General features: G+C 47.0%; 1 protein-coding gene across 6 annotated transcripts in view; it reads left to right on the top strand.

Moving 5' to 3' along the window:
• The window catches only part of LOC119951775 (inositol-tetrakisphosphate 1-kinase-like), a 243,560-nt gene that overhangs the window by 173,828 nt on the left and 45,471 nt on the right, over window positions 1–24,261 (top strand). For all 6 annotated transcript variants that reach the window (XM_038775133.1, XM_038775140.1, XM_038775147.1 and 3 more), the window contains 2 exons: window positions 3,802–3,927; window positions 9,456–9,573. In XM_038775133.1, coding sequence (XP_038631061.1) covers window positions 3,802–3,927; window positions 9,456–9,573 — 244 coding nt within the window. The remainder of the gene's footprint in view (window positions 1–3,801; window positions 3,928–9,455; window positions 9,574–24,261) is intronic.

Raw genomic sequence — 24,261 nt, forward strand, 5'->3', positions numbered from 1 at the left:
ATTACGTTTAGTGACCGTACACGTTCAAAAGTACAATTCCCCTTATTAAAAGGCAGTTGCTTGACTTATGACATTGCTAGTTTAATGAAGTTGAGCATAGAGATGGATAATAATATTACTAAAGTGTTAGCAAATGCCCTGATCCTTTAGACGAAAATAAAGTATGATTTTTATTAATGTCAGAATATTACAGTGCAGAAGTAGGCCTCTGCTGCTGTTTTACTTCATGCAAACTACCTAATCTCTGCCTTGCTCCCCATATGATACTCTTTTATTTCCAGCGACTATCTGCTTACATCTTAAAAGAATTCATGATTTTTGCAACAATTGATGGCAGAGAATACTGCCTCCTCATCACCACCTCTGGAGCAGTCTGGATTTAGACATAAAATATGTGGATATCAAAGTATAATGCCAAGAGTAAATTGAGAGGAACAGCAAACTGCCAGGATATAACAGAAGAACATCCACAGCTTTTGGGAATAAGTGGAAGCCGTGGTTTAGTACAGAAGAAAACTCACTGCCTGTAAGGGTAGTAGAGACGGGAGCATTTAGATGAACACGTGAAACGCCATAGCATACGAGGCTCGGAACCCAATGCTGGAAAATGGGATGAGAACAGATAGGTGCTTGATGGCCGGTGCAGACAGCAGACGCGAAGGGCCTAGTTCTGTGCCATGTCACTCTAAAACGGATTGAATAGAATTTTGGGAAAAGAATCAGAAAAACTTTAAAGTACTAAATTCCTGCAGTGGAGGAGCAAAAGGCATGTGAATATATATAAATCCAGTAACATGGCTGTGTATCTTGTGCGCACCTTGTTTGTATTATTTCCAGACTTGCGTCTGATCCAAGCCTTCAGTTGTTCCCTGGCTGAATCATTTCACTGTACTCCACTTCATTATTCCGTTATAATTGCCATCGGGGTTGCTGATACTAAACAATTTCCATAGTCCCACATTCCCACCAGGGTGTAGCTGACTTTTTTAAATGTGGAAATGGTCCATCCCTCAGTTACCCACGCTGTGCCTGGCAGCACTGATTCAGTACATCAGTCTATGGTGTCAACTTTAATATAGTAACATGGTGTTCTGAGGACCTACCGAAGGTTGTTGTGGTGCAGCTCACTGATCCACTGCTGATATTGTTGATGGTTTGGTGTCAGCCTCTCTGTGTCCAGCATAGTGACACTGCAGGGATCATTATCATTTGTCCTCAACCAAGTGCTTCAGATTTTAATCAAACTTTGAAGCGATATTTGACAGTGCCTCTCTTCTTGCTCCATTCACCAGCTCTTCTGGGAGCAGTCTTGATGGCCGGTGCTCCGGTCATGCTCCATAACCTTTCACGTCCCCTGTTTCTGTTAGTAATAGCCATGGGGCAGAATTTTCTCCCCATAAAAGGCAAAGTGCCAGGTTCTGACAGAAACCGGCATGTTTCCCCCCCAGAGAAATAGCCAGGTTTCCACTCCAGATCTTCTGACACTTTTTGTCAAAATAAAGCAGCGGAGGGGCGTGAGATCTCCTCAGCAGAAATCCCTCTCGTTAGAATGATAATCTTTTTATTGTCACAAGTAGGCTTACATTAACACTACAATGAAGTTACTGTGAAAAGGCCCTAGTCGCGCCACACCGGCGCCTGTTCAGGTACACAGAGGGAGAATTCAGAATTCCCAGCCGGTATGGGAATTGAACCCGTGCTGCTGGCCTTGCTCTGCATTACAAACCAGCCATCTAGACAACGAGCGGCCATAACCGGGATTTGCGCCCGTAGCGAATGGGCCTGGAAAATCTCCCCCAATCCACTCTGGAACTGATGTTTTTGAACTGTCGTTAGACTCCATCATCTCTGATCTCTGGGTACCTCTAGTAGCTTGCCTCAAGTTTTATGATATGCAACAACCATTTTTAATGATCAATCCCTAATGCCACGGACAGTTATTGCATTCCTATTTGAAAATTGGAAATTCCTGGCTAGAAAGGTTTGGGATGGGTTTTGATCTGTCCCATCATGGATTCCATTCAAAACCCCAGTTTTTATCTGCCACCTTTCTAATGGCAGTTAACATTGGTTCTGAATGTTATTCTGGAGCCACACTTACATTACTGTAAGACATGTACATCTGCAACATGCAGCGGTTAGGTTTCAATCACTGAATAGACGGATCTAAAACGTATTGAGGAGTGCGGGGGGGGGGGGGGGGTGCGCGCGCAGAAGAGGCGACTGTAGCTCTTCCCTAAAGGTCAAGTAAGTAAAGTCGCCACAGTCCCAGATCTGTGCTGTATGTTCTATGACCATAGGCTGCTGTCCCCTTTGAGGGGGAGAGCTGACTGGTGGTGACTTAACCTGAGGATCACCACATTTCAGGCGAGGGACAAGGTTTAGAATGAATAACATCAGCCAGTACGGGAATTGGACCCACACTGCTGGCCTCGCTCTGCATTTCAAACCAGCTGTCCAGCCAACTGAGCCAAACTGGCTCCCGATTCTTTTCTACCCCACTCCAAATCCCACTTGCATCGCTGTCTGAAAGTTTTGCCTTGCAGCCGAGAAGGGATGTGTGTGACAAAGCCTCTGTCCCAGGCTCCTCCCCCATCAGCAGGTAGCATGTGATTTTCATTGCCAGGGAACAGGAAGAATCCTCAGGCTGGTATTTCTGAGCTGGTGTCCCTGATCTGTGATACCTTGCAGTTTACAATCAAATAGAACTAAAAACAAAGGATTTGGAGCCGTGTCTCATTTGATTGTGTAATTCAGTGTTCCAGAGCCATATATTTGACACCTTTGTGTTAGTCACCAAAAGATGTCCTCTCACTCAGCTTTAAAAATGTTAAATGACCCAGCATCCCTGGGGGAACAAAATTCCAAAGACTAAGAGCCCTCCGAGAAAAAAATACTCCCCATCTCTGTCTTCTTTGCCAGATCTCTTATTTTTAAACCATGTCCACTCTCCCATTGGGGAGTCCCTCCCACAAGGGGAAACATCTTTTCAGAGTAACCCTGTCAAGTCCCCTCAGGTTCTTGTGTGTTCCAATAAGATAACCTCTTATTCTTCTAAACTCCAATGGAGGTACAACCTGTCCAAACTTTCATCGTAGGATAACTCCTTCACCCCAGAAATCAAGTTGCGTGAACCTTCTTTGAACCGCTTCTGATGCAGTTATGTCCTTTTTTGAGTAAGGAGACCAAAAATGTAGTCTCACCAACACAGTGTAAAAACTGTGTCAAACCTTCCCTGCTTTTATATTCCAGTCCCCTTGCAATGAACAACAATATTCCATTTGCCTTCCTGATCACTTGCTGTATCTATGTACTAACTGGTTGTGGTTTATGTGCCAAGACACACTGATCCTCCTGTATGGCGGAGTTCTGCAATCTCTCTGAATTTCAATAATGTACTGCAGCCAAAATTCTTCGGCTGGTGGCATGAGAAGCCTTCGATGGAAATTCCCATTGATTGTGCCGGGAGCAGAGAATCCCACCGCCGGTGTAACGGCACCCCGCCGCCGGGAAACATGCAGCTGGGAGATCGGAGAATCCTGCCCTGCTCTTTTATTCTTACTGCCAAAGTGGACAAGTTCACATTTTTCCCACCTTTTACTCCCCTTGGCCAAATTTTTGCTCAGTCACTTCACCAATATATATCCTTTTGTCCTCTTCACAACTTACTCTCCTGCCTATCCCGGTGTCATCAGAACATTTCACCACCTTCCATTTGGTCTCATCGTCTAAGCCATTAGGGGAAAAGTCAAGTATTAAAATAGAAAGAAAACCTTTTATTCTGTCTTTTTTGTTTTGCAGCTGGATCTGGAAAAACCCATCGAAGAGCAGGGACCACTTGATGTGATAATCCACAAACTGACCGATGTAATACTGGAAGCGGACCAAAATGATGCACAGTCCCAGGAATTGGTTCAGAGGTTTCAGGTGAGGACACCATCCCAACCTCCATGAAATTCCAACTGTGTGTGTGTGTATGGGAGTTGGTGGTGGGCAGGCAGGGTTGAGGTTGGGGGGGGGGGGGGGGGGGGGGGGGTGGCGAGTGTCAACACTATAAGATTGATCTGGAGTTTCTAGTAGTTGAAGGCAAATCTCCTGGGTACCCTGGAGACACAATTAAAGGAATAAAGAAAATGCAGTACATTTGTCTTTGAACATTTCTGTTCCTCAGAAATATTGGAGATGAGAAGAGAAGCTATTTGATGGACTATCGAGAACCATCCAGTTGGATAACGCCGAGTCTTTTTGCCTTCCGAGTTGGTGTGAGATGCAGGCACACACCGAGCATGGACAGGTTGAACAATTGACAGGAGGGAGGGTGGGGGTTGGGGTAGAGTCGTGGGAATGTGTGTGTGTATATGAGGGGAGTTTGGCAACCCTAGCCCCAATTCAAAATGGAAGCAACTGGTAGTGTCTTGTCCTTTATGTTTGACAACATGTACACCAAGAACATTATACTTCAATGGAAAGGTAAATAGAGGCACTGTTAGACCCTCATGAATGTCCTCGGGAGAGATGCCTCAATGGAGCCGTATGACATAGAATCATAGAATTTACATTGCAGAAGGAGGCCATTCGGCCCATCGAGTCTGCACCGGCTCTTTGAAAGAGCACCCTATCCAAGCACACACCTCCACCCTATCCCCATAACCCAGTAACCCCACCCAACACTAAGGGCAATTTTGGACACGAAGGACAATTTAGCATGGCCGATCCACCTAACCTGCACATCTTTGGACTGTGGGAGGATGCATGCTGTTTGCTACTGTTTCCTTTTAGCTGTTGTTGCCACTCCACCCTGAGATCTACAATTCTCCCAGAGAATGCTCTCTCTCTACTCTGAGTGGCCCTGCCACACTCGGTTTGGTCACTTTAAATTACTGCAAGCGCATGGCGCACAAATAAATTTAAAGGAGTCACGCAGTTAATGATCTCACCCGCGCACATAAAAAAGAGTGAAAGGGGTTGTTGATCATTACTGAACGGGAGGAAATATGGCTATGCTGTTATAGTTTAAGTGAGAGCTAACAACAGCTGGTGACATCCATGGAAATGTGTCTCTCTCTGGACGTGAAGCCCTTTACATGACAGAGTGGCATGGCTTGCGGGAGTATAGTCCGTTTACTATTGAATCCAATCCGTCACTGTAAAAGGGGCAAAAAGCTATAGCCGAGCAGGAAGCATTTAAAAACTGCTTAGGTTAAAACAAAATTATAGGTGTTTTTAAGCAAAGTACTGCTGGATTAATATTCTATTATAAAACATCAAACTAATAAAATAATATTCTACATGAAATTTGATACCTCTTTGAATTCATCTTTATTATTTGTTGGCATAACGCAGTGTGCTCAACTGCCACCCACATTCCCCTGTTACTAAGGATTTGGACACGATTCTTTGAATGTCAGTCCTCCTCCATTGCTTGTCCAGCAAGTCTTGACGGAGACCATTCAGCCAAGAAATGTCACAGCCTTGCTTGATGTTCAGGAGAGCAGTTCCAACAGGGGTTGCCAGGGAGCGACCAGAAGCCAACCCAAAGCACAGAGAGAAAATGTAGTCCCAGTGACCCACCAATGTAGCACAGATGAGGGAGGTCCTGTCATTTGCTGCTTTTGAAATGAAATGAAAATCGCTTATTGTCGCAAGTCGGCTTCAAATGAAGTTACTGTGAAAAGCCCCTAGTCGCCACATTCCGGCGCCTGTTCGGGGAGGCTGGTATGGGAATTGAACCGTGCTGCTGGCCTGCCTTGGTCTGCTTTAAAAGCCAGCTCTTTAGCCCTGTGCTAAACCTCATTCCTGGTCACTTCATCAAATGCCATCTGTACCTGGCCTGTAGGAGCCGTACAGTCGTGGCCAGGATTCACTTGATCTTCTCTGGATGAGGTGTCTTGTGTTTACAATCCTCCTCTCACAGTCACACAGGTGAGATAAATGTACTTCACTCTTATCAACAGGCAGCTTTCAGAAACTGTCTTTATGTCCTCTATGTGGTAACACCACCAAGCCACACACCATCCTGACTTGGAAATATATCGCCGTTCCTTCGCTGTCACTGGGTCAGAATCCTTAAACTTCCTCCCTAACAGCACAGTGGGTGCACCTACCCCACGTGCACTGCAGCAGAGTTGGGGAGGCAACTCACCACCGCCTTCTCGAGGGCAATAGGAATAGGCAATAAATGCCAGCCTCGGCAACTTTGTCCACATTATATAAATGAATTAAAAAGACAATTCTTATAATGCACTTAAGCGGCTAATTCAGGGTTGAATTGGTAGCCCAGAGTCTTTTTTAAAAATTCATTCAGGGGATGTAGGTGTCGCTTGCTGGGCCAGCATTTATTGCCTATCTTTAATTGCCCTTGAATTGAATGGCTTGCTGTGCCATTTCAGAGGGCATTTTAAGAGTCAACCACATTCCTGTGAATCTGTCACATGTGGGCCAGACCAGGTAAGGGCAGGAGATTTCCTTCTTTAAAGGACGTAAGTGAACCAGATTGGCTTTTACAACTCTTGCTGTTGATCTCTTGGTCATTATGATGTTCCTTGTATAGGTACCCCACACCTGGTACCATGTGATGTTCCTAGTATAGTTCTTTGACAAAGAACATCAAGCTGTGTATTTGAAACAAAGCTAGTTTATTTTACACTCCTTCAAATGATTTGCACACTTCACTAAGTAATAGCTAATAAAACAACAGTATAAAATCTATGTTACAGAAATCTATAGTACAGCTAACAATCCATCTCAAACTCTCACTATCCTTCGTAACCATCTTCTCCCAGAATGCCCAGAGACACAGCCTTTTATAAGACTACTCTGTGGTGCCATCTAGTGTTGCGATAAATGAACATCACCTTGTTAACCCTTTACACTTCTTACATTATACATATCGTTACTGTCATCATTAGATTAATTCCAGATTTAATTTTTTTTTAAATTTAATTAAAATTTCCCCATCTGCCATAAAAGAAGTTGAACCTGGGTCCCCAGAGCATTACCCTGGCTCTCTGAATGACAAAAGCACTACGCCATTGAGGTGCATTATCACTATTAAGGTTAAACCATGCACCATTTTAAAAACTAACCAATGATCTATTTTTATTGTTTATAAATTCCTCCAAACTTGGTTCACCAGGAGTTCCCATCTCCCCACCCCTTTACGGAACTGTGCGATGCAGTTCAGCCCAGTGTTCTCCAGGGTCAGAATTCTTCCTACAATTACTTTGCTTAATCATCGTGTCTCTTCAGTCCTGCAGTAAATCTCTGGCCCTGACCCACATTTTACAAAACAAATAAACCTTGTATGCTGTGTTGTTTGTTGAACTTCAGCAAGAACGACACTCTGCTCTAATGCGATAGATTTGTTTTCCTCTCCGCTTCGCTGATGCAGTCGACACTTCGAAATTTTAATTTCTTCGAAGATCGTGGCGAGATATCCTGAGTAAAAACTGTGCTGACTTTATTTAATTCCGACGTTGTTTTTCCTCTTTATTTTACCTTCGCTCCCGAAATACTGCCGTGTGTGGTATCCCCATCCCTCTGCCCTCGCTTTATTGACATTGAATATTTGCACAGGCGCCTACCCCCGTTGAACTCCGGTTTTCATATTCCAATGCCGGGGATGGCCATGCAAAGGCACATTGAGTGGGGAGGGGCTACTGCCCTAACCTGGCCCACCGGTTTGTCATTAATTTAATCAGAAAATCAAATCAAGCCACTTTAAGTGGTGGGTGGTCTCCCATTCCAAATTTGCTGTGACTTGCCTCTCTCTAACTCAAACACGTAGACTGGAGCCAGTTTCTTGTAGGTATAAGAGAATAGAATTTTTAGATAGTATAGAACTTACAGTGCAGAAGGAGGACATTCGGCCCATTGAGTCTATACTGGTCCTTGAAAGAGCACCGTGCTGAAGCCGACCCCTCCACCCTATCCTCATAACCCAGTAAACCCAACTAACCGTTGGACACTACGGACATGACCAATCCACCTAATCTGCACATTTGGACTGGGGGAGGAAACCAGAGCACCCGGAGGAAACCCACGCAGACTCTGGGAGAACGTGCAGACGCCACACAGACAGGGATCCAAGCCGGGTCCCTGGAGCTGTGAGGCAACAGTGCTAACCCCTGTGATACCGTGCTGCCCTCAAATATCCATAATGCCGCCATAATAGTTACTTCCCACGGTTTCTTCTATTCCAGTTGGGGGGGGCTGCCAACGGCCCCCGACCGGCGCGGCGTAAATCCTGCCTCCGCCCGCAAACCAGCGCCGGAGAATACAGCAGCCAGCGGTGGGGTGGGATTCACGCCCCCCCCCCCCCCCCCTGGGAATTATCTGACCCAGTGGGGGTCGGTGAACCCCGCCCAAAATCCCTTGCGTGTCCCCATTCTTACCCAAACTGTAGTATTCATCCTCTCCATTCCCCTGATCACCTCCCCCAAGTCATTTTGCCTTTGCTACTTTGCTACAGGGGGCAGCAGGGTAGCATGGTGGTTAGCATAAATGCTTCACAGCTCCAGGGTCCCAGGCTGGGTCACTGTCTGTGTGGAGTCTGCACGTCCTCCCCCTGTGTGCGTGGGTTTCCTCCGGGTGCTCCGGTTTCCTCCCACAGTCCAAAGATGTGTGGGTTAGGTGGATTGGCCATGCTAAATTGCCCGTAGTGTCCTAATAAAAGTAAGGTTAAGGGGGGGGTTGTTGGGTTACGGGTATAGTGTGGATACGTGGGTTTGAGTAGGGTGATCATGGCTCGGCACAACATTGAGGGCCGAAGGGCCTGTTCTGTGCTGTACTGTTCTATGTTCTATGTACTTACCCACTCCCATTGATCTCCTTTTTCCTCACCCCTTTGAGTTCTGAGGATCACCCTTGTCCTCCACCTTCCCAGTCTGATCTCTCTCATAGCGCATTCCATTTGACTATCCCAGGAAATAAATTTGGTGCTCTGCTCTCCACCCGCAAGCTTGAAGGTTTGATGTTCAGAAACACTATCTTGAGCCTCGAGGTGCTGAACTGCGTGATATATTATCTGATCTCACTGAACCATGGACCAGAGGTCCCAGATTGACCACGGGCTGAGTTAGCTAATCTGATTTGAGGAATTACGAGAGCTGCTGCGAGCTGCCTTGGTTACCCCGTGGGCAGGAAGAGGACATTCTGCTTCTGGTGAGCTATTCAGCAGGCACAGACCAAGCAAGGATGGCTGTGGTATTCACAGTGGTCTATCAGCACTCACTTGCTAGGCTAACATTAATGACGCAGTTGTGGTGTGAAAGATCCACCTCAGAATCACTCCTCAAAACATTCAGCATCGGAGGAGTGGGGATAAATAGCCAACAAAGAAACAAATAACTTGCTTGTGGAGGGGGTTGGGACCCTAAATCTATATTTGAAAAATGTGAAGGTAGGAGAATATCCCGAGGGTAAAAATGCTGAGTTATTGTGTTTATTTTTTTCAGGATTATATTGACGCACACCCAGAGACCATTATTCTGGACCCACTGCCTGCAATCAGGACCCTACTAGATAGGTGCAGATCTTACGAGCTGATCCGCAGACTGGAAGGCTACATGCAAGGTGTGTAGTTAAACTACATTGCTGAAATTCAAAAATGCTTGCTGACTATTTGCTATACACATGCACTTGCCAAACCTGAATGATATGAGGGATTTGGCAGATCAGCTAACATCCTGCTCGCCGAAGAGCTGCTTATGACATTATAAGCTTACTCCTCTGAATACAATAGTCCCAAACCTATGTGGATGGTGGGTTGTGAATTTTATTCTGGCATGTAGCAGCTGCCATATGGGCATGACCAAAGTACATAGCGTGTGAAGGGTGAATTGTAACAAGCATGAGCTCTGCTCCCATTTCTTTCCCTGCGTTTGTTGCAATCTCAGCCTCTTAAGTAAAAGCAATAGCTAGATTCATGCTGGACAAAGCTATTTGTTCCAACTGTGTTTCTATTGTACTTTGAGATGGCTAAGACATTGGGTCAGCAGAGGTATGCGATGTTGCTGAGCAATTGGGGCTGAACTTGTGGGCGGAGACATGGGCGGTATTCTCCGCTCCCAATAAAAATCGGGATGCCCGTCGTGAAATCGGCTGAGGTTCACAACGGCCTCGGGGCCCGCTCGCCGCACCTAATTCACCCCCACCCGGGGGGCTAGGAGCGGGCCTCCGTCTTTCCCGGCCGTGACCTCGTCGCGCTGGAAATGACGTGCAAAACGCCGCATTTGTGAGGTCATCCGTACATGCGCGGGTTACCGGGTCCAACCCGCGCATGTGCGGATAACTTCATCGCGCAGACGGCGTGAACCACGCATGCGCGGTGGCCGCCTTTCTCCTCAGCCGCCTGGCAAGACGTGGCGGCTTGATCTTGCCGGGCGGCGGAGGGGAAAGAGTGCGTCCGTTTTGGACGCTGGCCCGACGGTCGGTGGGCACCGATCGCGGGCCTGTCCCCTCCCGAGCACAGTCGTGGTGCTCCCGTGCCAATCGGGCCCCTAGATGCCGCAAACTGGCATCTGGCGCCCGTTTCATGAATGCAGCGACCAGGTGTGGTTGCTGGCGTGTTGAAACGGGCGTGAAGGGTCGGCCCATCGGGCTCGGAGAATCGCCGTTCGCCGTGAAAAACGGCGAGCGGCGATATTTCCGAGCCGGGGGGTGGGGGGCGTGAAAAATGTCGGGAGGCCCTCCCATGATTCTCCCACGCCATGTGGGGTGCGGAGAATTCCACCCATGATCTTGGGGAGTGAACATCTCTCAACTCTGCCGGAAGAAAGACTGGACAGGCAGGAGCTGCAAAGAGGCAGGCTTCTTAAAGTACAAGCTACAGTCCAGATAACCAGGAAATTGGAATGGAAGGAACACTGAAAAACACCTGAAATTGAGAGAACAGAGATCTAGGTATTGTTCAGAAGAATTAGAGGAAAAGTAAACAAAGTGTTCGGAGTTATAGAGACAATCACAGTAACTGGAGTTAAAGTGAGACAGCAGACTTCAGTGGTAGATGAAACATTTGATGTAATTTTACTACAGTCTGGGAATTGAAAGTTAAAGCAATTGTGAACAGTTTGCACAGCTGTTGAGACAAAGAAATCCTAAAGAGCTTGGGCAAAATCCTGGACTGGAATGGCTGTTAAACGTTGAGCAGAAGCTATGTTTTAAAGGGTAATTTTTAAAATTTGGACTGGATTATGGCATGCAAACTGCTAAGGGAAAGCATTGTTATAGGAGAAGATTTTTAAGCGTGTTTTTGGGAGTGGAGTTTGGAAACTCTAATCGGTTGGGGATATGGGGGGGGGGGGCGGGGGGGGGGGGGGGGCGTTTGGAGGAGAAATCCACCGACAATAACTTGGGTTCAAAGCAGAGTGCATGTATTTGACCAGAGTCACCTGGTATGCTTAAAAGGGACTTTGTAAGTTAATTAGACTATTGTAGTTTAAGAAGTACTTTGCAATCTGTGTTAGTCCTAAAACCTGTGTGTAATTCTTAAGCTAAGGGGGAGAGTAAAGGTGTATTGTATCATCCAATTTTTACATGTTTAGTAAATGTTTTTTTCTTAATACTAATTCGCAGTCCTGTGACTGTGTTCCTCCATGATTTATTAAAAAAATAAAAGTTATGGTCTTCTGAGCCAAGGTTCCATTCTGGGATCTTCCCGTCCAGTTATAACACCAACAATTGATCTTTTGCTTCAAAGTGGCATTATGTACATCGTGGAGGAACAGAGTCACAGGACTGCAAATTAGCATTAATAAGAAAAAAAAACATGTACTGAACATGAAAAAATTGAATCATGATACAATATACCTTTACCCCTCCCCATTATCTTAATAATTACACTCAGGTTATGGTATTAAGACAGATTACAAAGTATTTCTTAAGTCACAGTAGTCTCAATAACCTCCTCCAGAACTTCAACATTTTTGAGAGCTTTGCATTCTCCCAATTCCGGCCCCTTATGCTTCCCAACTTTCTTTGTTCCACCGTTGGCAGCCATGTCTTCAGCTGTCTGAGGCCTAAGCTCTCCTTAAGACCTCTTTCCCCTCGCCTCCTTTAAGGCACTTTTAGAACCTGCCTCTTTGAGCAGTTTGTGTTCACCTGCCCTGATGTCTATTCCTTTGGCTTGGAGTCTTTTTTTTTGTTTGGTCTGTTTGTGCTGTTGTGAAGAATCTTGGAAAATGCAGAATCTTGAATGCTCAATCCTAATAGTAACCTTTTGGTATGGCTTTCAAAATTGTAGCTCTGGAGAGCGATAGTTGGACTCTTTAAAGGATTTGTCTGAAACTTGGGTCTTTTATGAAGCTCGGCATTACTTGGCTAGAATATTATTGATCAGCGCCATGCAAAAGAGAGCTTTATTTAGGCCAGAGTTAGGGGAAGCAAATTGGCTTTTTCTGTTCAGTTTGCAGTTTAAAAAAATTCATTTTATTTTCATGTTCGCAAACAACTGATTTGCCATTAAATGTATTTCAGAATTGGCCGAGCTCAGTCCTCTGAAGAGAAACCATCTCTTTAGGCCCGTCGCCTTGAATAGAATAATTGGCTGGCGTTCTGTCCTTGGGCTCAGGATGATTTGAGGGTTAAGTGAATGTTATTTTAAAAGAGAATAGTGTTTAAGCAAAGCCAAAAGATGAATTGTGTAACCAGCTATAATGCCATAGACTAAATACAGTTCCTGTAATCTTGCAGAATGTTAAACAAGATATTGTTCCTGTAGTTCCTTGTGGGCATATTGTACTGAAGAAGCCATAACAAATCTCATCATGGCCAGAAAAATTAATCTTGTGTGCTAACACATTTGTTTGATTGAAATATCTGCAGTTCATCAGGGTTTATGAACTGTGCAACCCATGGTTTATTTAACTTGGCTGGAAGCAGTGGGATGCTGTTGAGAGCTTCCAATGGTTCTGGGGCCCTGGGTAAGATACTCTGATCAACTGAGACAAGTACCGATTTTATTGGGCTGACTGAAGCCTTATCGGTCACATTTCCCTTGCGCTAACATGAGCAATAATGGTTGGTGTGCATCAAAAAGAGGGAAACGGCTTTATTTCCCCGTCGATTTTCTGGTTTTCATTTGCAACGGAGGGAAAATGGCTCCCCACATGCATAGGGTTTTTGCGAGTAAAGCTAATGAGGCAGTGATGAACTGGGATGTCTGTGTTTCCTGTGATGTGCAACAACTCAAAGATCAGTTTGGCACCAGGTGGGTTGACATGCAAGAACAGGCATTCGATAGATGAATATAGTTTAGAGTTGACTATCGCCATTAGATTACTTCGTATTGGTAAGATTTTTTCTAAAGTACGACCACTTAATGGAATCGCTTGTTTAAAAATAGAATCTCCTATCAGAACTCAAGGTTTTTTTTAAGGTAACGTCATCGCCAAGAGTTGTCACAGTTGGCACATTTTTTGTTAAAGCAATCCATTTATGTATTTATAAAAGACTTTGGGGTGCTGTGTTTGACTGATCCGAAGCTTGCACGCCATCCAGCTTCACAAATGTAGGGTGACTGCACACTGGATCGTTACACTCTCATCAAGCAGTGGCCTCAAGACAGGACAAAGTTATTTTTTTAAAAATAATTTTTATTGAAAAATTTTGTATTTATACAACAACATCGAACCATAATAAAATACCAACAATAACAATAATGATAGCAATCATAAACATTCGCCCATCCTCAATGAACAATATCCCCCCCCCCCTCCCCCCCCTCTCGGGTTGCTGCTGCTATTGACCAAGATACCTATCTTTGAGCCAGGAAGTCCAGAAAAGGCTGCCACCGTTTATAGAACCCTTGTATTGATCCTCTCAGGGCAAATTTGACCCTCACCAATTTTATACATCCCGCCATGTCATTGACCCAGGTCTCCACACTTGGGGGCCTCGCATCTTTCCACTGCATCAAGATCCTCCGCCGGGCTACTCGGGACGCAAAGGCCAGGACACCGGCCTCTTTCGCCTCCTGCACTCCCGGCTCCACAGCAACTCCGAAAATCGCGAGTCCCCATCCTGGTTTGACCCTGGATCCAACCACCCTCGACACCGTTGAGTTGGATGAGACTAAGCCTCGCACATGAAGAGGAAGAGTTTACTCTCTCCAAGGCATCCGCCCAAGTCCCGTCCTCTATCTGCTCCCCAAGTTCCCCCTCCCATTTAGCCTTCAGCTCCTTCACTGACGACTCCTCCACCTCCTGCATTACCGTATAAATGTCAGACACCTTCCCCTCTCCGACCCACACCCCCGAAAGCACTCTGTCCATCGCCCCCCGCGAGGGCAGCAAAGGGAACTCCTCTACCTGTCACCTAGCAAACCCCTTTACCTGCAAGTATCTGAACATGTTCCCTTGGGGGAGCCCAAATTTATCTTCCACTTCCCCCAGGCCCGCAAACCTCCCGCCAATAAACAGGTCCCTCAGTTTACTGATGCCCACCCTATGCCACCCCCTAAATCCCCCATCAGTGTTCCCCGGGATGAACCGATGATTTCCACCTAATGGAGCCTCCATCGAGCCCCCTGTTTCCCCCTATGCTGTCTCCACTGTCCCCAGATCCTTAGGGTCGCCGCCATCACCGGGCTCGTGGTATACCTCTTGGGAGAAAGCGGCAATGGCGCCGTTACCAAAGCCCCCAGGCTCGTACCTCTGCAAAACGCCACCCCCCCCCCCCCCCAATCACCCATTTACGCACCATTCACATATTGGCCGCCCAATAGTACCCCAAAAGGTTGGGCAACGCCAGCCCGCCTCTATCCCTCCCTCGGTCCAGGAAAACCCTCTTCACTCTCGGAGTCCCATGTGCCCACACAAAGCTCAAAATACTGCTAGTCACCCTCCTAAAGAAGGCCCTGGGGATGAAGATGGGCAGGCACTGAATGAGGAACGAGCACCTCGGAAGCACCGTCATTTTGACGGACTGCACCCTCCCTGCCAATGACAAAGACAGCATGTCCCACCTCTTGAACTCCTCCTCCATCTGATCCACAAGCCTGGTGAAATTATGCTTGTGAAGAGTCCCCCAGTCCCTGGCCACCTGCACCCCCAGGTACCTAAAACTCTCCCCTGCCCCCCTAAGCGGGAGCGTACCAATTCCTTCCTCCTGGTCCCCAGGGTGCACCACAAACACCTCACTCTTGCCTAGATTTAGTTTATAGCCTGAAAAGGTCCCAAACTCAGCTAGCATCTCCATCACCCCCGGCATCCCTCCCACCGGGTCCGCCACATACAGTAGCAGGTCATCAGCATACAACAACACCCTATGTTCCTCCCCACCCCGAACCAAACCCCTCCACTTCTCTGAATCCCTCAATGCCATCGGCAACGGCTCGATTGCCAATGCAAACAACAAGGGGGACAGGGGGCAACCCTGCCTGGTTCCTCGGTAAAGCCGGAAGTACTCCGACCTCCTCCCATTCGTGGCCACACACGCCATCGGGGCCTCGTATAGCAGCCTCACCCATCTAATAAACCCTTCACCAAATCCAAACCTCCCCAACACCTCCTATAAGTACCCCCACTCCACTCTATCGGAGGCCTTCTCCACATCCAATGCCACCACTATCTCAGCCTCCCCCTCAATCGCCGGCATCATGATGACATTCAACAACCTCAGCACATTTGTGTTCAGTTGCCTTCCCTTAACAAAACCTGTCTGGTCCTCGTGTACAACCCCTGGCACACAGTCCTCTATCCTGGTGGCCAGGATTTTTGCCAGCACCTTGGCATCCACATTAAGGAGAGATATGGGCCTGTATGAACCACACTGCTGGGGGTCCTTGTCCCTCTTTAAGATTAAAGAAATCAGCGCCTGCGACATCGTCGGGGCAAAGTTCCCCCTTCCCACGCCTCATTAAGTGTCCGCACCAGCAAGGGGCCCACTAGGTCCACAAACTTTTTATAAAACTCCACCGGGAACCCATCCGGCCCCGGTGCCTTCCCTGACTGCATCTGCCCGATCCCCTTAACCAGCTCCTCCATCTCAATCGGCGCCCCCAACCTCTCCTGCACCTTCAGCAAAGATAGCCCATTGAGAAACCTCTCTATTCCCCTCCTCTCCACTGTTGGCTCCGACCGGTACAGTTCCCCCATAAAAGTCCTTGAAGACCTCATTCACCTCTACCCCCTTCCGCACCACATTCCCACTCTTATCTCTCACTCCAGCAATTTCCTTAGCCGCATCCCGCTTGCGGAGCTGATGAGCCAGCATCCTACTCGCCTTTTCACCATGTTCATATACTGCCCCTTGTGCCTTCCTCCACTGTGCCTCCGCCTTTCTAGTGGTCAGCAAATCAAATTTAGCCTGTAGGCTGCGCCTCTCCCCCAACAGTCCCTCCTCTGGTGCCTCTGCATACCTCCTATCTACTTCCACCATCTTCCCCACCAGTCTATCCCTCTCGTTCCTCTCCCTGTGTGCCCGGATGGATATCAGCTCCCCACGAATCACTGCCTTCAGGGCTTCCCAGACCATCCCCACCTGGACCTCCCCCGTATCATTCACCTCGAGGTACCCCTCAATACTTGCCCGGACCCTCCTACACACCTCCTCCTCCGCCAACAACCCCACATCCAACCGCCACAACGGGCGCTGGTCCCGCACCTCCCCCATCTCCAACTCTATCCAATGCGGAGCGTGGTCGGAGATTGCAATGGCCGAATATTCGGCCTCCTCCACTCTTGGAATCAGTCCCCTACTCACCACGAAGAAGTCTATCCGAGAATAAACCCTATGTACGTGGGAGAAGAAAGAGTACTCCCGTGCCCTCGGCCTCTCAAACCTCCATGGATCCACCCATCCCATCTGGTCCATAAACCCTCTCAGTACCTTGGCCGCCGCCGGCCTCCTACCCGTCCTTGAACTGGACCGATCCAGTGAAGGATCCAACACCGTATTGAAGTCCCCCCCCCCCCATAATCAGACCTCCCGCCTCTAGATCCGGGACCCGTCCCAGCATGCGCCTCATAAAACCCGCATCGTCCCAATTTGGGGCACACACACTAGCAAGTACCAAGGACAGGACAAAGCTGAGGAAAGGCATGAACTGTAGAGAATTCCCTTGTGAATAGATCGTGACACGTGAAGGACAGGCGAGAGATGTCGATCTTCAGAAGGCAGTTCGGTAATGAGCATTAGGGTGGAAGCAAGATCAGGTTAATTTACAATCAGTTTAATTTACTTTCTGAGCACTGTCTGAGTGCCAACAGGATGATTTTTGCTGCCTGAATGTCCCTCCCTGGGAGCAGTCAGAGCTTACTTTTAATTGCTAAGGAGAGTTTGCTGCTCTGATTCTAATCTGTTTACTTTCCCTCATTAACTGTGGAGGTAAGGTGGCCCTCAACCCCTAGGTACATCGGTTGGTTGACCACACAATTTTCAGTCATGCGAATGGGATGTCTTCGCAAGGTTTTTGATTTAAAGGTTGAAGAAAAGCTGATGTTGCTTTTTACTTTGCAGGAACATATGTTGCGTGGTTCTGGTTCTGGCTATACGTACGTTTTCCCCATGTGTGGTGTCTAGACAGCCATCTGCTGTGTTAGGTTTAGCATATTTCCTGGACTGTTTAACTGGGTAATCCATTAGAAAGTACATTACTGGGCAACAATGTGTTAGCTCAAGGCAGTTGTGTGTTAGCTTAATTAACAGCAGATGAAGGAAGTTCATCAGTGTAGAATCGTAGGATGATACACAAGTGGAGATGGCCATTTGGCCCATCATGTCCGTGCCAGCAATTTGAAAGAGCTACCCATGCCCCTGTCCTTTCCTGACAATCTGGCAGATTTTCTCCCATTTCAGGATTTATCCCATTCCTTTTTGAGTTGATGTTGAATCTGCTTCCACCACCCTTTTAGGCTGCATAAAAATAAATGCTCTGCTCTTTGAATATGATGTATTGCGGCAATTTTGTTGATGAGTCTTCGTTCTTCAATAAATATCTCAACCCCTTTACTCAGCACACATTAGCTAATTGTTTTCCGATATTGGCTATTTCATGAGACTGGTGTCATTGGATGGTTCAATCTTGTGTTAACTCAGTCACAGGACAGTCTCTAACTCTGTACTTCATGCTCACGCCTACCTAATGGGAAATTTCAAATTCAGGCACCAATTTCAATATTATTCAGCTCAAGACCAAGATTGACCGAGATGTGTGCACGGCGATGGCTTAGTTTTGCTGAACTTTTGTTCGCCTTCATGCACCAAGCCACAGATTCCAATAAACTCCAAGATCCATATGCGGTCAAGGAATCTGCTTAATCAGGTCAGGCTGTGCGACTGTGCTGTACAATAAAAGAAAACATTGAACAACCTGGATCCAGATTGTGTCCAATGCCATTCTACAATCAAATAGGTAATGGAGGTATGAATCTCTAAATAGCCAGGTCATTAAATGCTCGTTGGGCTCCGTACATGCATTAACTCATGATTCTCGGAAATGATTTCCAATTGTCACTTTGTTTGCTCACCAATTCATGGTAAAGGTGCCATTTATGAGCTTTCATGCCGCAATCTGCTGAACTTTGTTATGATACCTTCTTTTTTTTAGAAAATATTTTATTGGAAGCATTTGTAATTGTCACAGTTTAACACACTAACTCTCTTAAACAACAGCGTGGGCCAACACACATAAAAAAAGGGAAAAAAACTACCTACAGACCAATGCTCCCTACTCCCCCCGCTCTATTCTCTAGCTGCCTGTAAACTGTATTCTATGTCCCGTTGTAACAGTGCCATGCCACCTGTTTTCCTCCCCTCCTCTCTCTCCCCCCACCCCCACGCCATTACTGCTGACGTTCAATTCTCTTTGAAGTGGTCTATGAACGGCTGCCATCACAGGGCAAACCCTTGAATTGATCCTCTCAAAGCCAGAATCCCCTCAACTTCGGACATACCCAAAACATATATACATGGTTAGCCGGGCTACCCCCACACCGCCCACATCTGTCCTCCACCTTGTCAACGAACCTGCTCATCCGGGCTACAGTCATGTGGGCCCTGTGGACCACTTTGAACTGGATCAGGCTAAGTCTGGCACACGATGAGGATGAATTGACTCTCTTCATGGCTTTTTCTCACAGCTCGATTTCTATCTCCCCACCCAGCTCCTCTTCCCACTTCCTCTTCACCTCCCTGATAGGGGCCCCTTCCCACTCCATCAATTCCTTGTATATCTCCGAGACCCTCGTCTCTCCAACCTCTGTTTTTGACATCACCGTATCTTGTAACCCCCTCATGGGGAAGCGAGGGAAGCCAGGAACCTGCCTCTGGACAAAATCCCGTACCTTGAGGTACAGAAAACCTGTTCCCGCCTGGCAACACAAACTCCTCCTCTAATGCCTCCAAGGTAGGGAAACCTTCCTGAATGAATAGGTCCCAAAATCTCTCAATCCCTGCCCGCCGCCATCCCTTATAGCCCCCATCCAGCCCCCCCGGGGCAAACCAGTGATTGTTACAAATCGGTGACTACACTGACACCCCCTCCAATCTCATGTGTTGCCTCCATTGCCCCCACACCCTACGGGTTGTCACCACCACAGGGCTCGTAGAGTTCCGAGCCGGCGCAAACGGCAGGGGCGCCGTCAGTAAAGCCTCCAAACTCGTGCCCTTACAGGATGCTGCGTCCACTTGCTCCCACACCGACCCCTCCCCCACTACCCACGTCCTGACCATCTATATGTTGGCCACCCAGTAATAGTTAATAAAGCTCGGGAGGGCCTAACCCCCTTCTCCGTGACCCCGTTCCAGGAGTGCCTTCTTTACTCTCGGAATTTTTCCAACCCACACACAACTCGATATCGCTGCATTCATTTTCCTGAAAAAAGCCTTTGGGATAAAAATCAGAAGACATTGAAAAAAGAAGAGCAGTCTCAGAAGGACCGTCATCTTTACCGTCTGGTCTCTCCCGTCAGCGGGAGCATGTCCCATCTGCAAAAATCCCTTTCATTTGATCCACCGCTTTGCCCAGATTTAATTTATGAAGCTGGTAACGATAGCTTCAAGCAGTTAATCCCTGAGTCATTGGAAGACCCTGTCCTCGAACTCTCAACCCCTTAGCTTAGAGTTAAGGAGTTATGTCAGTTAGCCTCAGTGTCTCTTGGTTAAGGAGGGCACACTTGATTCTGATGCTCGTTACAAATGTCAAATTTTGGGCTCAACTGTGACTGCCCAACAATGATCATCCGATATATTCATGGTTACTTGAACAAACCACAGAAGAATCTGTGCCTTAACAAAAAATACTGATGTCATTAGAAACGGAGAGAGAAAAATTGCCAATAAAAAATGAATTAATTCTTGAACTGGGCTGATTTTCAAAATTAAAGCCAGAATATTGTCTCGCAAATGTATTTGTATGGAGCAGTGCCCGGAGTGCTTGTGAATGGGGCTCTGGAGCAACCCCAACAACAGATTTGCGCATATTCATCTGGAATCTAGATTCATTTATCCTGAGGGAACTTGGATGTCCAATTGAGTTAGAACATTGTCCTTTCCCCTTGTAGATCTGGAATACATCCCAGTCTATTGGAATGAATATTTGAAAGGCCTAGAAATTACTTCTCTGCTGTTAGAAAAACAATTCCACTTAGACTCAAATACACAGCATAATGTTGGCCGCAAATTGGTTGCACAGAGAGGACATAACTAAGGTTGGATGCTGGACAAAATGTGGGAATACTCAATGGTGTGGTAGGAAGTGCTCTTCTGAAATTCTGTCCAATCTAACAGAAGTGCTGTATGATATCTCTCACGCAAGGCACCAGATCGAGTCTAACTCCATGGGGGGCATGGAAAATCCCAACTAATGTACATCAACATTGTAACTTTGCATATTTAATTTGCATGCCTCCCTTTAACTTGGACGGTTGGAATTCTTTATGGGTGCCACTATTTTGTAGGCACCCTCTGGTGTCTAGGGAACCTCGGTTCTTGTGCGAGTCTTTTTAAAAAATAAATTTAGAGTACCCAATTCTTTTTTTCCAATTAAGGGGCAATTTAGCGTGGCCAATCCACCTATCCTGCACATCTTTGGGTTGTGGGGTTGAGACCCCACGCAGACATGGGGAGAATGTGCAAACTCCACAATGACAGTGGGCCGGGATCGAGCCTGGGTCCTCTGCGCCGTGAGGCAGCAGTGCTAACCACTATGCCACCATGCCACCTCTTTTGCGAGTTTTAATGGAAAACATTTGCATGGTTTTTGGCCTATAGAACATCACAATCTAGCTCCATCCTCTCCACATTCAGTATCTACAAGCTTTCTAATGTTAACCTTTTGACAGAAAGTACATTTTTTAAAAAAACTTGCATTCAAAACTGTCTCAGTGGAAAGAAAAGGGGGGGTAACACTGGTTGGGCCTGAGCTGGAGTATTGTGGCCAATCCCGGGCTTCGCACTTCAGGATGGATGTGAAGGCATTGGAGAGGGTGCAGAAAAGAGTCACAAGAATGGTTCCTGGGGTGAGAATTTTAAGTTATTTAGATAAGATTAGAGAAATTGGGACTGGTCCTTGGAGAACAGAAGGTTGAGAGGCGATTATGAGGGGTCTGGACAAAGTAGATAGGGATTAACTGTTCCCATTGATGGAAGGCTTACGAACCAGAGGGCACAGATTTACGAGTCTTGGCAAAAGAAGGAATGGTGACATTTGGGAAAACACAGTGACTGGTAAAGATACGGAATGCGCTGCCAGTGTGTGGTGGAAGGCAGGTTTAATCGAAGAAGTTAAGAGGGACTTGGATTACTATCTGAAAAGGAAGGATGTGAAGAGCTGTGGGGGAATAGCACCGGGTAAATTGTTCCTTCAGAGAGCCAACACAGACAATCGGCTGAAAGGCCTTGTTACGATCGCGTGAGAGGGGTTTGAATGGCCGAACATGGGGCTGGATTTTACACCCTTTCCGTGGCGTGTTTTGCAGAGGCGGTCTGCCATTGGCTGAGGGCGGGATCTTCTGGTTTTTCATTGTTTTTCCCCATCCGCTGCAGCCTTAAACCCACCGTCACCACCACACCCCTCTCTAACCTTCCCGAACCCTCTCGGACTAGCTGGGCTCCAGAATCGATGGCCTCCTGCCTCCTCCTCTTCCTTTCCCGGCCTGCACACTAATGCACTCTTGGTGCGGCCGTTATTAATGGAGCTGCCGGCCAATCGGATTGGCTGGCAGCTACTGAGGTTGGGACGTCTTTGGGAATTGCAGACATGCTGGGATTTATTTTCCGGCCATTCCCGCCAGGGGGATCTTCCAGCCCCACTGATGGTGAACCTCTGTTGGCGGCGGAGGTGGATTCAATGGGAAATCCCATTGATAGCAGCGAGAACAGACAATCATGCTGCTGGCCAATGGTGAGCTGCTGGGAAACAGGCCGTAGGGGGCGTGGAAAATTCCCCTCTGATATCTCCGTTCCAATAAATTGAAATGTATATTGATGTAAATTGGAGTAGTCATCCCTGTTACATGTTCAAGTCACCTGTGGTTTCAGTGTTTGAAATTATATGTTTTTAAAAATTCAGTTCCAGCTACTGGATTCAAAATCATAATTATTTGCTGCTTTATGCAATCATTTTCTAAAAAGAAATTTAAACTACCCAATTTGTTTTTTCTTCCCAATCAAGGGGCAATTTAGCATGGCCAATCCACCTGCCTGCGCATCTTTGAGTTGTAGGATGAGACCCACGCAGTCACGGGAAGAATGTGCAAACTCCACACAGACAGTGACCCGGGACTGGAATCGAACCCGGGTCCTCGGAGCCGCGAGGCAGCGGTGCTAACCACTGAGCCAGCGTGCCGCCCCCACCTTATGTACTCATTCTGTGATTCTATAATAGGGAGGTTACACTAGAACTGAATGAAACAGTAGTTAGGCCACAGATGGAGTACCACATGCAGATTTGGTTAAACACTAAAGGAAAGGTATGATTGCACTAGAAATACTACAGAGGAGATGAACAAGGATGATGTCTAGACTGGAGAATTGGGTTATGAGGAAAGATTGGATAATCTAGGTTAATTTTCTTTGGAGTGGGGGGGCGGGGGGGGGGGGGGTGACCTAATTTAAGTGTATAAGGGGATCCAGATAGAGTGAATAGGAGGCTCCTAATCCCCATATTTGAGTGGTTCGCAACCAGGGGTCAGAGATTTAGAGTAAGAAGCAGGAGGTTCAGATGGGATTGGAGAGGAAATAGTTTTTCCCGAGGGTGGTGGGGATCTGGAACTCACATCTTGAAGGGTGGCTGTGGTAGCGCGGCCCCCATAAGAGAATGCCCTTGCAGTCCATATGACTGGTTTGGGGCCTATTGCGTGGAAGCACGCAAACCCCAACCAATGAGGTATCAGTGCAGGTCCTGGGAAGCGGGTTTCTGTTCAGACTGAACCCGGGAGACAGGGTGTTAACATCTTTATTAGTGATCTGCGCTTGTACATAACTTACCTTGTTATTTGCCAATAAACACTCCGTTCTTCATTGATACCGTCGACTTGGTATTGCCTCGAGCCACCACAGTGGTTGAGGCAGAAAACCTCGACGTTAATTGGTTGGATATGCATTTGAGGTGCCGTGACCTACAAAGCCGCAGACAAGGCTGGAAAGTGGGAATAGGCTCCTTGTCGGCCAGCACAGCCATGATGTACCGAATGGCCTCCAAAGGGGTAGGAGGGAGCTCTTGTGGAACATCAACACTGTGGGTTTGAATTTTGTAGATCTGAAGTGAGCCATATTTATCAAGAGAAAAAAACAACCCTAGAGAGAACTTTCTTTTGTTTCCCTCGGAAGGGGGCTGGCGAATTCACCATGTCACTAATGAAATGTCGAACCTGTTGGATTGATGCTACATGTCTCCTCAGGAGGAGTCAATCTGCAATGTTGCTTCAATCCCAGGAGTATTGCAATAGATCTGTTGCTTGCAGCATTCCCAAAGTACAAGGTACAGCATGCAGGCTGGATTGGCGTCTTCTGTTTATCAACAATGCTTGAGCAAGACAAAATTGGCATCATTTAACAAATTAGTGCAGATGTTTGAAATCCCACTCCAGCTCTTTGCTTCTCTCTCTCTCTGTCAGCCCACGTTTTAATAATGCCAATAAACGCATGTCTCGATCCAAATCTGTCCTCGCTTTTCTGGCGTGTCTGTAATGGTATCTTCGAATTGGTTGTGAGTTCTTAGACCCTACAATATACACCCGTCACAACAGTGCGTAATAACTAATATAAGATCATGGGAAGGGAAAACCTCCATCCAGAGGTCCAAGTAGTCTTTGAGATGTG

The sequence above is a fragment of the Scyliorhinus canicula genome, chromosome 2 (assembly GCF_902713615.1).
Source record: "Scyliorhinus canicula chromosome 2, sScyCan1.1, whole genome shotgun sequence".
Taxonomy (NCBI): domain Eukaryota; kingdom Metazoa; phylum Chordata; class Chondrichthyes; order Carcharhiniformes; family Scyliorhinidae; genus Scyliorhinus; species Scyliorhinus canicula.